Source organism: Amyelois transitella, chromosome 8 (assembly GCF_032362555.1).
Source record: "Amyelois transitella isolate CPQ chromosome 8, ilAmyTran1.1, whole genome shotgun sequence".
Taxonomy (NCBI): Eukaryota; Metazoa; Arthropoda; class Insecta; order Lepidoptera; family Pyralidae; genus Amyelois; species Amyelois transitella.
Window position 1 is genome coordinate 8,615,712 of NC_083511.1, and position 13,036 is coordinate 8,628,747.

At 35.1% G+C, this 13,036-nt stretch overlaps 1 protein-coding gene across 1 annotated transcript; it reads left to right on the top strand.

The window, feature by feature from the left end:
* Positions 1 to 223: 223 nt before the first annotated feature.
* Positions 224 to 12,437, top strand: LOC106135936 (gustatory and odorant receptor 22). Its single transcript, XM_013336353.2, has 9 exons — positions 224 to 326; positions 1,293 to 1,442; positions 2,362 to 2,460; positions 2,869 to 3,041; positions 3,394 to 3,593; positions 4,605 to 4,750; positions 10,359 to 10,555; positions 10,934 to 11,095; positions 12,279 to 12,437. Exons 1-9 carry the CDS (start codon positions 224 to 226, stop codon positions 12,435 to 12,437), a joined length of 1,389 nt encoding a protein of 462 aa, XP_013191807.2.
* Positions 12,438 to 13,036: the final 599 nt, after the last annotated feature.

The following is a 13,036-nucleotide window of genomic DNA, read 5'->3' on the forward strand; positions in this document are numbered from 1 at the left end:
ACTAATTGTTTCTTCAACTGATAAATAGACAAAAAAAATAACTAGGTCAAATAAAACAATAATTATAGTAACTCCATAGTTTTCCACCGGCAAAGGCGCATAACCAAGTAAGCTGAGACGGGTGGGTTATGATTGATTATGTCGTATTTTGTTACACCAGCTTTCAGAGTTCATTCAGAGCCGGGGGATCGCCTCGCCAATCTGGAATATCGAAAACAAAACTATGAACCGGGACAATGAAAGGTTTCGAATGTTCAACCCGAACCAAAATGATGAAATACGGAAGCGTGACATGTTTGGTAAAACCGACGCGAAAGATACGAAAGGTAATTCTCAATTTTTTTATTGTTCGCGTTTTACGACGGAGAAATAAAATTTTGAATAATGCGACCAAATTCTGCCTCTTATGGGACAAGATTAAGGGGCGAATTCGTCTTATCTCTTGTCCTGAAATGAAATTTGCATTCTTTGAGTTGAGCCTTTGCGACTTTTGCTCATGTCTTTTCATCCCATATGGGAGCTATATTTAACCCAACGTTTCAATTAAGTTTTCGATATGAGTTTGCTAAATATAATATTTTTTTAATGCCTAAAGTGTTATTCTGTACGCTTATAAAATTTTTGTAAAATGACTAGTATGTTTGAACGCGCTAATATCAGGAACTACTGGTTCGAATTGAAAAATCCTTTTTGCGTTAAATAGACCATTTATCGAGGAAGGCTTTAGACTATATAACATCACGCTGCAACTATAAGGAGCAAAGAAATAATGGAATACGTCAAAAAACAGGGAAAATTATTCATCCTTGAGGGCTTCAATGATGCCCAAAATAACTTTTCCACGCGGATGAAGTCGCGGGCTCAGCAAGTAAGCTTTATATGCTAACCATATATAACACGTCTTCGTAGAAACCGAACAATTGCTCACGTATAAGCCGTTTAGCATGCAAAGTGCATGCAAAGCTATCATGTGAAACTACATAGAATAACTGAGTCGTAATCCAGCATGAGTAAGTATTAGATTTGGTTGAGACAATATAACGCTGTATTGTAAAAGTTTGTTCTTGCGGTTACAGTCGTGGTTCATAGTCTCGGAAAGATGCTGCTATTTATCATTTGCGAGCTTTTTTCCAGAGTTTAACTCCTGTGGGAATTTTCTGGAAAAAATAAAAGAAATATACATATATCTATGCAAATTTCATAAAAGCTACAGTAAGGAAGAAACACTACTTTATGGTAGCCAACGTTTAACATTACAAAAAATCCAGAATTTATACTATAACTTGTTTTAGAACCGGATATAAAGGACTTGTATGGACCAAAAATAACAGACGAAGATGGAGCTCTTCTGGATGAACACGACAGTTTTTATTTGACTACTAAGAGTTTACTTGTACTTTTCCAAATAATGGGAGTCATGCCTATAATGCGAGTGCCAAGAGGTATGAAAAATGTTATATACTTACCTACATGCGTAGTTGTAAATAAAATATTTAGTTACTATGTGATTTTAGAGGAACGGGATCCCGTTTCCGACATTTATCTCTTCGGTTTCAATGACCTATTGGGCCCTTGATTGGTTCGCATATAATTTTTGGGACTTCCACATCCACGGATGCCTAGTATTTCTTTGGCCAGTCCCTTCTTCCTGCCCTTATTATCCTAAATAAAGAGTCATATTGACACAAGACAAAAACTTTCCATCTTATTATACTCTCTAAAGACCAATAAAAAGAGACATTTTGGCCTTGAACTGAATATACTTCGCCAACAAAGAAAAAAAATTCGAGATTCGATAAGTTCTCAAACTCGAAATTGTCCAAGTTTAACTTTCATACTTCTCGTGAAATGCGGTGCCATTAAAGTACAATATAGCGAACACCGAAGTTACGCTATAAAATGTTATAAACACACATAATGTAAGCAATGCGGGTTAAATACGCACGTACATAAAATGTTTGTATACATTCTGACTTAGGGTAGCAGGAATTACTTGTAAACTTGATGAATTATCAATTATGTATGGCTTATTATGTAATTGTGTAAAATACTTACACTGACCCGAGACTCTGCTTTAGTTAGAATAAAAACATTTTTATTTTGCAATTAAAATAAATGAAGCAATATAAAATACTCTTTAATTTCTATTTTTATAGATTAATCATGATAAAAGCAAATGTAGTACCCGAAACCGCCGAGCTTGCATGAAGAGAGTTATGAATGTGGATGAGGCAAGGGAAGTATGCAATGATCGTGGCAAGTGGAAAGAGGTAGTCTCTGCCTACCCCTCCGGGAAAGAGGCGTGATTTTATGTATGTATATGTAAAAGCAAATATGTTTACTGGTATTTAAACTTTTCAGAGGCGAAAACAACTCAACGAACTACATTTAATTGGATATCAAAGGCTACATTGTGGGCATACATAGTATGGGGTCTCGAGTGTATCATAGTTGTAAAAGGTATAAAAAATCTGTACATCCTATAGGAAGTTAAGACAAAAATTAAGAAATTTTTTTTATAAATAAACACACAAATAGGTATCATTCTCCCATTATACAAAGCAGGCAGAGATACCAAATTGTCACAAGATTTTTGTTATTAAAAAATGTTATTTTACTCTCTACTCTATCGTATTGTAGCATATTACTTTTACATTGATAACCTCAGTTTAGCTAAGTATATTTAGGACCATTTCCTGCTTTACTTCAATTTAATTCAGTATAGATACTTACAGCTGAACGTGACCAAGTCTTTTAAAGACTATTGGCTCTGCCTACCCCGTAAGGGGTATAAACGTGACTATATGTATGTATGTATTTAGTACTGATAAACATAGAAGAGTCTAATATATTGATTTTTATCTTCAGTGGGTAGAGAGCGCCTAACAAATTTCCAGCAGAGCTCAAACAAGCGGTTCGACGAGGTAATCTACAATATTATATTCTTGAGCATACTCATCCCTCATTTTCTGCTGCCTATCGCATCATGGCGACACGGGCCGCAAGTTGCTATATTTAAAAATATGTGGACGCACTATCAGGTAAATTTTTATTTTCGTGTAAAATTAACTAGTAATTACAACAGTGTGCCCATAGAAAATTCAAGATATAATGTTTGCATCTATAAAAGAAAATATTAATGTGGTATAGGTAGTAGACAATGGAACCATACCTTTTCTTAAAATACAAAATTTCATGGTGTTTTTAAATTTACCTTCTATCTTTTATGCAAAGCAAAGATGACAATTGTCTCTACCATTCAGGCTACACTTTAAATTACGCTATTTCTATTGTCCTACAGTCAGCTCTTTATCACTATAGCGGGCTTTCAATTAGTATCCTATTAAAAGCACTCACCTCTCCTACATACTCGACCAATTTTATAATTTTCAGTTGAAATATTTAAAAATAACCGGAACTCCCATTGTGTTCCCCAACTTATATTCCTTGACTTGGGGCCTGTGCTTCTTCTCGTGGGGCCTCAGCATCGCCGTGATCCTGTCACAGCATTACCTGCAGGATGACTTCGAACTGTGGCATTCATTCGCATACTATCACATCATTGCGATGTTGGACGGATTTTGTTCACTATGGTATGTTTTTTCGGTCATATTTTTATCCCTATTTAGTGTTTAATCTGTAAAATCTGCATATATACCTACATACATACATAAATCACGTCTTTATCCCTTGTGGGGTAGACAGAGCCACAATCTAGAAAAACTTATAGGCCAGGTTCAGCTGTTTGGCTTAATGATAGAATTGAGATTATAATAGTGATACGTTCCTAGCCTGTCGCTTAAAAGAAGAATCCCAAATTTATAAGCCTACATCCCTAAGTCGTCTTTTACGACATCCACGAGGAAAGAGATGGAGTGGTCATATTCTTTTTTCGATTCGTGCCGGGAACCACACAGCACTCTATAAAATCTGCATTGTAAATAATGTTTTTAAAAATACTTAAAAATGTACCCCAATTCTACCCTAGTAGGCAACTGTGCGCAGAAGCGCACTTTAGAAGTTTTAACAAGTGCATTAATATTCGCAAGACAAGTAAAATTTTTTAGCAATGCTTTTTTCAATACGTGAAATGTATTTGCAGGCTCCAGAATTCCAGGCCAACATTTGATAAGCAGAAGTACCTAATAGGTACACTATTTCCCTGTCGTTAGTCTCAGTTGTTCGATTTGACGATCTTGGATTAGATTTCTTAGGTTTTTACACAAAAAATCTCCAGTCTGCATACATACATATAATCACGTCTATATCCCTTGCGAGGTAGACATAGCCAATAGTCTTGAAAAGACTGATAGGCCATGTTCAGCTTTTTGGCTTGATGATAGAATTGAGATTCAAAAAGGGACAGGTTGCCAGCCCATCGACTAAAAGAAGAATCCCAAGTTTATAAGCTTATCCCTTAATCGCCTTTTACGACATCCATGGGAAAGAGAAGGAGTGGTCCTATTCCTTTTTTTATTGGTTCTGGGAGCCACACGGCACAGTCTGACCTGAAATAAACTATAATCATATTACAATAAAAAACGAGTAACTTTCAATATGTTAAGAATACGAGTATGTAATGTCTTACAACACTATACTTTTAGGTACATAAACTGTAACGCCTTCGGTACTGCCTCCCGAGGTCTGGCGATGAACCTCCACAAGGCTTTGGAAGCTGACCACCCAGCGCTGAAGTTAGCCCAGTACAGGCATCTGTGGGTTGATCTGTCTCATATGATGCAGCAATTGGGTAGGCATTACTTTAAATATAACTTCAGATTATGCCTTTTCTTCTAAATTTTCAAGATACGTATATAAAGGACACGTTGAGCTGTATGGTATGATGGGAATGAGATTCAAATAGTGACAGATTGCTAGCCTAGAATAGTAATCCGAAGTTTATAAGCATAGGCTTAAGATAGCCTGTAGTCGTCTTTTACGACATCCATTGGAAGATAGTGGTTCTATTCCAAAATGTCGGAAACCACACGCCACTTTTCAATTTTCATATATATGTCGTGGCCATATCATAGAATTGATCATTTTATGAAATATTTGAGCATTTCATGATCTGTTCACACTTCATGAAATGGCCAACTAATGATGATCATATCGTTAAAACTTATACGTTTAATGATTTGGTCATGCACGATTGATTGATACGATGTTTAGTAAATATTCAGAATATTTTTAGAATGAAAACTATTTATTTAACTTATGGTTTTTTAACATTAAAAAATAAACTATTTGTTTATATGTTTACCAAGGGACAGATATTATGAAAATTCTGGGAACTTGTGGATACTGTAAGAATAAAAATATATACAAAAATTTTAGTATGAAAAATTGTTTATTGTCCTAGAAAACTTTGGCAAGACAAGAATTTTTACATTAAGACCCTTAACACTAAGATGACACTATATTTTATCAAAAATTGTATCACGAATTATCATTAACTTTGTATGTTAAAAAATAAACAAGAATGAAAAAGAAACTTGGTAATTATCCGAACAGTAGGATCGTCAATACTTTTTTTCTTGAATATAAGATACTCTTCCTCCACAGTTTCCAAAATATCGTATTTGGAGAGTCAATAATAGTCCATAGACTTTTTTCACGTGGTCACCCTACTCTCCTTTATTTGGTTCCTAAAAACAAAAACAAAAAATATTTGAATATTCTGAGAGACAAGTTTAAAACAATGTCAAATTAAAAGACAAACACTATAGTTAAGAATTATAATTAATTATTAAATTTTAATTTTATCAATAACTAGCTTTCCCCCGCGACTCCGTCCGCGCGGATGTCGGTCTTCGCATATATGGTTTATTTCTCCATTTTATTTTCAGTCCGGTCAATTTAGACCAAAAAATAGGAATGAAGCTACATTAATTCCCATCAAGCGGAAAATGAGTATAATTGTTTAAAACACAATCAAAAGCATTATTTCAAAATTCCCCATGATTCCGGTTTAAGGAAAAAAATTACCCAAGGTCAAAGGTAAGAAAATGGGATTTTCACGATTTTCTTCAAAACGGTAAGTTTTACCTCAGACATAGATTGTAGATCATAAAGATATCTATAAAAAGGAATCAATATTTTTTTTCAATAAAGCTACCGTTTCTGAGACATTACGATGCAAAAAGTTGCAAGCGTCATAATATGCATAAGCACGTCTCGTATATACTCTATGTAGCAGTAATATAAGTAAAAATATTGTTCTGTCGGTAATTTTAACTTGAATTCAAAATATAAAATATACATAAGTATAATGAAACCCAGTCCCTTCTTTTATACTGCAGTGAAACCTTGAGACAACATCTGTCTCTCTGTTTAATTGTGTACGTGGCTAGGGTCGTATAGCTGCTTTATCTCAGAATGCTCAACACATGAAATACCGTTAGTCTTTAATAATAGTTGTCCTTGCGGGGATACCGTTGTCGGCTATGGACACCACGGCCTCTCATGCCCTAGGAGTGCCGGCCGTTTAGGGCGCCATGCCGCCCTAAGTGATATAATCCTCCATGCTCTTGCCACCATCCATGTTCCAGCCGTTCTAGAACCAAACGGTCTGGCTCGGGATGATGCCAAGAGACCGGATGGTATGACTTTGGTACCCTGGAGATTGGGGCGGCCTTTGGTGTGGGATGCTACTTGTGTCGACACACTTGCGCCGTCTCATCTTCAGGTTACTAAATCTAAGGCCGTTCTGCTTCAAATGAGGCAAAAAACCTCAAAAGGCGCAAATATGTAGTTATCGGGATCAAAGTTTACATCAGATGGCAAGTGTGATAGTGATATTGAAAGGAGAGTGAACGCGGGGAACATGGTGAATGGAGCTTTGCATGCCTTTATGAGCAGTCAGAAACTATCCAAAAAGGCTCGACTGGCTGTGCATAGGGGCGTATTGGTCCCGACATTAATGTATGGGAGTGAAAGTTGGGTATGGCAAAAGAAGCACGAAAGCAGAATAAATGCAGTGGAAATGAGAGCGTTAAGGAGTATGTTGGGTGTGAAATTGAGTGACCGGATAAGGAACAGTGTGATAAGGAAATGTTGTGATGTGAAAGAAGATGTAGTTACAGGAATAGAAAAGGGTATGTTGAGATGGTTCGGTCATGTGGAGAGGATGAATGAAAACAGGTTGACTAAGCAGATATACATGGAGAGTGTGGAGGGAAAGGTCGGGGTGGGAAGACCTAGACGAACATATCTTGATCAAATTAAGGACGTCCTGGTAAAGGGTCAGGTCAAAAGTACCCGAAACCGCCGAGCTTGCATGAAGAGAGTTATGAATGTAGATGAAGCAAAGGAAGTATGCAGGGATCGTGGCAAGTGGAAAGAGGTAGTCTCTGCCTACCCCTCCGGGAAAGAGGCGTGATTTTATGTATGTATGTATGTATGTAGTTATCAGTAATATCTATACTTTTGAACCTTTTGGGGTAGAAACTCTGGGACCGGGGGGCCTATCTGCCCATCAGCTTTTCCGACAATTGTCGAAAAAGCTAATTGAGGTATCTCTTGACCAGAGGGCTGGAAATTATCTGGCTCAGAGAATCAGCATTGCCATTCGAATTGGCAATGCTGCCAGCCTTCTGGGCACATTCCCGCATGTTGATGCTATGCAAGGACTGTACAATTTATAAATTAAATTTTAGTTTGTAGTCATCTTTTTTCTTTCTTTTTATAAGTAGCTTTAGTTTTAATTTGATTATTGCATTGAATTTGATAATTGTAACCTCTATTATTGTCCTAAGATGATTTTCTTCACTTAGGGTTATTCTATTTTTTTTTAAATAATAAATACGAAAGTTAGTCTTGAGTGCCACTGCGTAGTGAAAACACGTGTTTATTCTAACCTATTTCAGACTTTTTCAAGTTTAATAATAAAAATGTAAAAAAAAAACGCGCTAATAGTACACTACCTCAGAGGTGGCAAGGAAACGGATGCATATTATGACGCTTGCAACTTTTTGCATCGTTATAGTCACAGATCGTATATATCACAGAAACGGTAGCTTTGTTGAAAAAAATTATTGATACCTTTTTTATAGATAACTTTATGATCTACAATTTATGTCTGAGGTAATTTTCCGATTTGAAAAACTTACCGTTTTAAAGAAAATTGCGATACACCCATTTTTTACCTTTGACCGTGAGTAAATTTTTTTCCTCAAACCGGAATCATGGGGAATATTGAAATAATGCTTCTGATTGTGTTTTAAATAATTATACTCATTTTCAGCTTGATGGGAATTAATGTAGCTATGTAGTATTTTTTTCATAGTAATTAGTAGCGGCCCGCTTGTGCAGCAAACGGTTCAAGCCAAAGCCGACTTTAGGCGCTACAGGTTACGGCGCTAAATCCACTGCGGGTAACGCAACAATATAAACTGAAAAATTAAGATTTTTTTTTCTTCGTATTTTTTCGGGATAAAAAGTATCCTATTTTACGCCCAGGATAATAAGGTATAATTATACCAAGTTTCATCAAAATCGAACCGTTAGTTTTCACGTGATGCCTGAACATACAGACAGACAGACAAAAATTTTTTTAATCACATTTTTGTGTTTGGTATCGATCCAGTAACACCCCCTGCTATTTATTTTTTCAATATTTTCAATGTACAGAATTGACCTTTCTACAGATTTATTATATGTATAGATATAGATATAGATATAGATAATGTAATTTGTATAAAATCAAAAGTGAAGAACTAACCTGCGAAATTCGTTCCAAACTCCAGGGTTTCTTGACATTTTTATTATGCGTGACGTGGCTTGCAAAATATGCGACTACCTTTTCATCGTAACATCCTTTTTTTTTTCACTTTATAAGTTTATTTCAATATTATTTGCATCCAAACAAACACTTGCGGCCGCCGTTTTGAAGAGTAAACAAAGCGATCATAGCGCCTCTGTCGGTAATTAAGGTAACTATTTCACGATATGATCAAACAAGCTCGGCCATTTCATGAAATGGTTGCGCGTTTCGTTGATCAAATCTTCAAACTGTTTCTTATCAATGATCTGGTCAAGCCACATCATGATGTGGTCAATAGATAGTTGGCCATTTCATGAAATGTGATCAAATCATGAAATGGCCAAGTATTTCATGAAGTGATCAATTCTATGATATGGCCACGACATATATACGTGTTTTGCCCTTACGGGATAGACAGTACAAATAGTATATGGAAACTCGAAGGCCACTATCACCTTCAAGACCTAGCATAAATTTAAGCTTTCAAGGCCTAATTTTACATACATTTGAATTAACATTATAATATATTGTCAATTTCTTTTTTATTGTATTGAGATCTTTATGCTGATGTTTTACATACTTTTTCAAGCAGAAGCACATTTTATTCATAGAACGACCCAAAAACAAGTCTTCTAGACATGTTATTTAGATCGGTAATAAATAACAATAAATTTAAGAGAATGTGCTAACTGGGCTTTAACCTTAGAAAATAACAAATACCGTTTCTTTAACGAATATTTTTATCAAATCATGTCTGTACTATCCTACTCTAGAGGTACCTATCTATACTAGCTTTCCTCTAGCTACTCACAAAATGTCATTTATAGCTATTACGCGTTAGCAGCTATAAAATACAGCAGTAAAAGATAATGCCCTATTTTAATATTTGAACTATAAATACTACATCAGCTAGATAATCTCGTTGCTTGCAATGTGACCATAAATTCTTTAAAGGTGTCAACTACTTTTATGACGCATAAAATGTAACAAAGGGTTTTTCAAGCCTTGAAATATATGGGGAGGTTATTTGAAAGGTTCTTTTGTTTTGTTTTAATGTAACGAGTAACCTATTAAAAAAATAATTACCTTTTTTTTTATTAATAGCTTATTTTGCTAACAAATACAAATAATTTTTAATACCTTGAGTTTTATCATAATTATAAGCTCTTATCCAGATTCATATGTTCTGATGTTTGTTTACCTGTAATAAAATCTTGCAAGTTTACGACCGTAACGATAAGTTAACAAAGTTTAAGAACAACACTTCGATCACTACCTGGCCTGAAGTTTTAAATGCATATTGATCTTACGCTGCACCCGAAGAAAAAACAATGAAAAGCAACTAGAACTTTGGTTTTGCAAACCATCGTCTAAAAGAAGAATCCCAAGCTGTATAATCTCAAGCTGGTTAATGACTCCCATAGATTCTTCTTTGAGGCGATGAGCTAGCAACCACCACTATTTTAATCTCAATTCCAGCTGTACGTGGCCCGCGAGACTTTTAAAAGAATAAAGACCTAACATATTTTTATATGTATATAAAAATATGTTACGTCTTATATACTTCATAACGCAGTATATACTTCATTACCAGGTCGAGCGTACTCCAACATGTATGGCATATACTGTATGGTTATATTCTTCACCACCACCATATCACTGTACGGCGTACTCTCAGAAATATTGGAACACGGTCTCAGCTATAAGGAGATGGGGCTGATCGTCATTGTGGGTTACTGTATGACCCTGTTGTTCATTATATGTAACGAGGCTTACCACGCGTCTAGAAAGGTTGGTGACTTTATTCACTTCACATCTTGATCAGTAGTGGATACAACGGAGCAGTTGATAAGTGACGGATAAAAGCTAATTATATGAACTTAATTAGCCAATCGTGACTCGAAAAGAAAATGTTAATTATACATTACATATATATACATATAATCATGTCTATATCCCTTGCGGGGTAGACAGAGCCAACAGTCTTGAAAATACTGATAGGCCACGTTCAGCTTTTTGGCTTTAAGATAGAATTGAGATTCAAATTATTTATTTTACATATACATTATGTGCTATTTATATGTATGCACGTATTAATTCTTTCAGAAGCTAAAAAAAACTTATGGCCTTCATAACTTCTTAGATTGATGAATATTAATTTATTTACAGGTTGGTTTAGAATTCCAAGTACGTCTTCTAAATGTGAACCTAGGAGCGATAGACCGAAGTACCCAGCGAGAGGTGGAGATGTTCCTAGTGGCCATTGCTAAAAACCCACCCATCATGAATCTTGATGGCTTCACTAATATAAACCGAGAGTTGTTTACTGCTGTAAGTATATAATTATGCTGTTAGTATGTAGTTAGTAATGCTCAATATTGTTATTAAGTTAAGATTGCAAAAGGTCAGGTAAAGAAAACCTTAAACCAACGAGCTTTCAGAAAGAAGTTTGCAGAGATGGTTTGCTAGAGAAAAGTGGTGTGCGTGTCTACTCTTTCCGGGAAAGAGGCGTGAGTTTAAGTGTGAATGAATGATATGCTTACATAATCTTAGAGAAACTGCTAGTCAGGTCAGGTCAGGTCTCCTCTTCTTTTTCTTGTTAAATGATTGATGATGTAATGTTTATAACTCGTTCTCTTATCCTTACATGATTCCGGTCACAACCCCCGCACCTATGGATTTGCGATTCCGCTTTACGACTTTTTCTCTCTTGTTTGATTATCGGCATTTTCAGTTTTAGACCCATAAGTGGCCATCTTTGCATAGTCTCATTAGACTTTTAACTGTTAGATTCGAAGCTTAGTTTATATACTGGTGAAAAAATTTTTGGGACAAACCAAAAGAGTGAGAGTTTTACACATTTATTTTTAATACTTGATTTCTTTCCTATTTTAAATTTTGATATAAGCATTAAGTTCATTCTAGGTTTAAGGCTCAACACTATTTTAAATAAAATAATAACTGCGACAATAGCTCAAAAATTTGCAACGCCATGTTTTCATCTGAACGCATCTGAAATTCACGTACAATTGAACATGGTGATATGAATCAGCTGATTGCTAACAACGATTAATTTAGACATGTTAACATAGTGCAATGAATTGTTAATGTTTCAGGCATTAGCGTAATATTTGCGATAGTCGGTTATTTTACGATTATTGATGTCATTTCAAAATTAGGAATTTATGCCTTTATTTACTTTTTGCAATTTCCTCCTGGCGTTTAGTCTAGATCGCACCCTGGAAAGGAGTCCTATGACCTATATCTAATTATGATTCTGGAAGGGTAATAACCGAGTCTGAATAACTTTTGGTTAGCATTTTAAACTGATACACCTACTTAATACAAAAGAGTCGTTATTATATGAGCCCAAATTCTAGGCAAAATTTGGGAAACTAAATTAAAGTTCCGTTCATTATTAAACGTTTTTTTCTTGCATTTTGGCGGTAGACTGACTCAACTATCGGTATCAGTAGTAATCACAATACAATTATGTATCAATTTTACTTTTCAGAACATATCCTTCATGTCCACATATCTGATCGTGCTTATGCAATTCAAATTGACGCTCCTAAGACAAAGTGCAAGGAAGGCTTTGAGGAAAATCGTGTCAGTAGTGTTCAACACCACCACTACCATGCTGGACGACGATGATGATGAAGACGAAGAATAATGACATAATAAAGCCATTAAAATAGTACATTGATCTAAATAGAGAATTTATTATTTATAATCTACGTACCTCTTAAGAAGGCGTGATAAGCCACTAAAATCAATTAGTTTAGATCGATTGTAAATATAGAAGAAAAATCATATAGAGTCCAAAAGTTTCATTACTTAAGTTAAAGCCAAAAAATCAAATATTATTATCTTTCATGACCTTAACATGTATTGAATCACAATCAAAAAAGGGGATTCTCTTAGATAGACATAAAAAATCTGTTTTTATCGTCACTTACTATCAGGTGATATTGAAGACAAATGCCTAATCCAATAATGAATAAAAAAAATGTTCGCAACATCAAAGGGGTTAGCAATAGACCGTTCTTGTATACAAAATTTCATCTATCTTTTACAATGTAAATAAAAATATCTTCAAAATCTATTCTGGAACATCTCAAAGCACAAACTTTGTAACTTTCGCAGTAGTTGGTTTCAGGTTAGGCAGCTGCAGAAACAATTCAGTAGCAGTTCTGTGAATGAAGTTTACAGTGTTGCACGCTCGGAATACCTTTAAAGTCGTAAAGATAGAGTTAAGAATTGGTTTTGAAC

What these genes read in the sequence shown, in the direction of transcription:
- LOC106135936 (XM_013336353.2), top strand. Translation starts at nt 224, where the DNA reads ATGAACCGGGACAATGAAAGGTTTCGAATGTTCAACCCGAACCAAAAT. An exon ending in GACGGATTTTGTTCACTATG is followed by an intron (nt 3,594 to 4,604) that starts GTATGTTTTTTC and finishes CTATACTTTTAG; the next exon opens with GTACATAAACTGTAACGCCT. An exon ending in ACCGAGAGTTGTTTACTGCT is followed by an intron (nt 11,096 to 12,278) that starts GTAAGTATATAA and finishes TTTACTTTTCAG; the next exon opens with AACATATCCTTCATGTCCAC.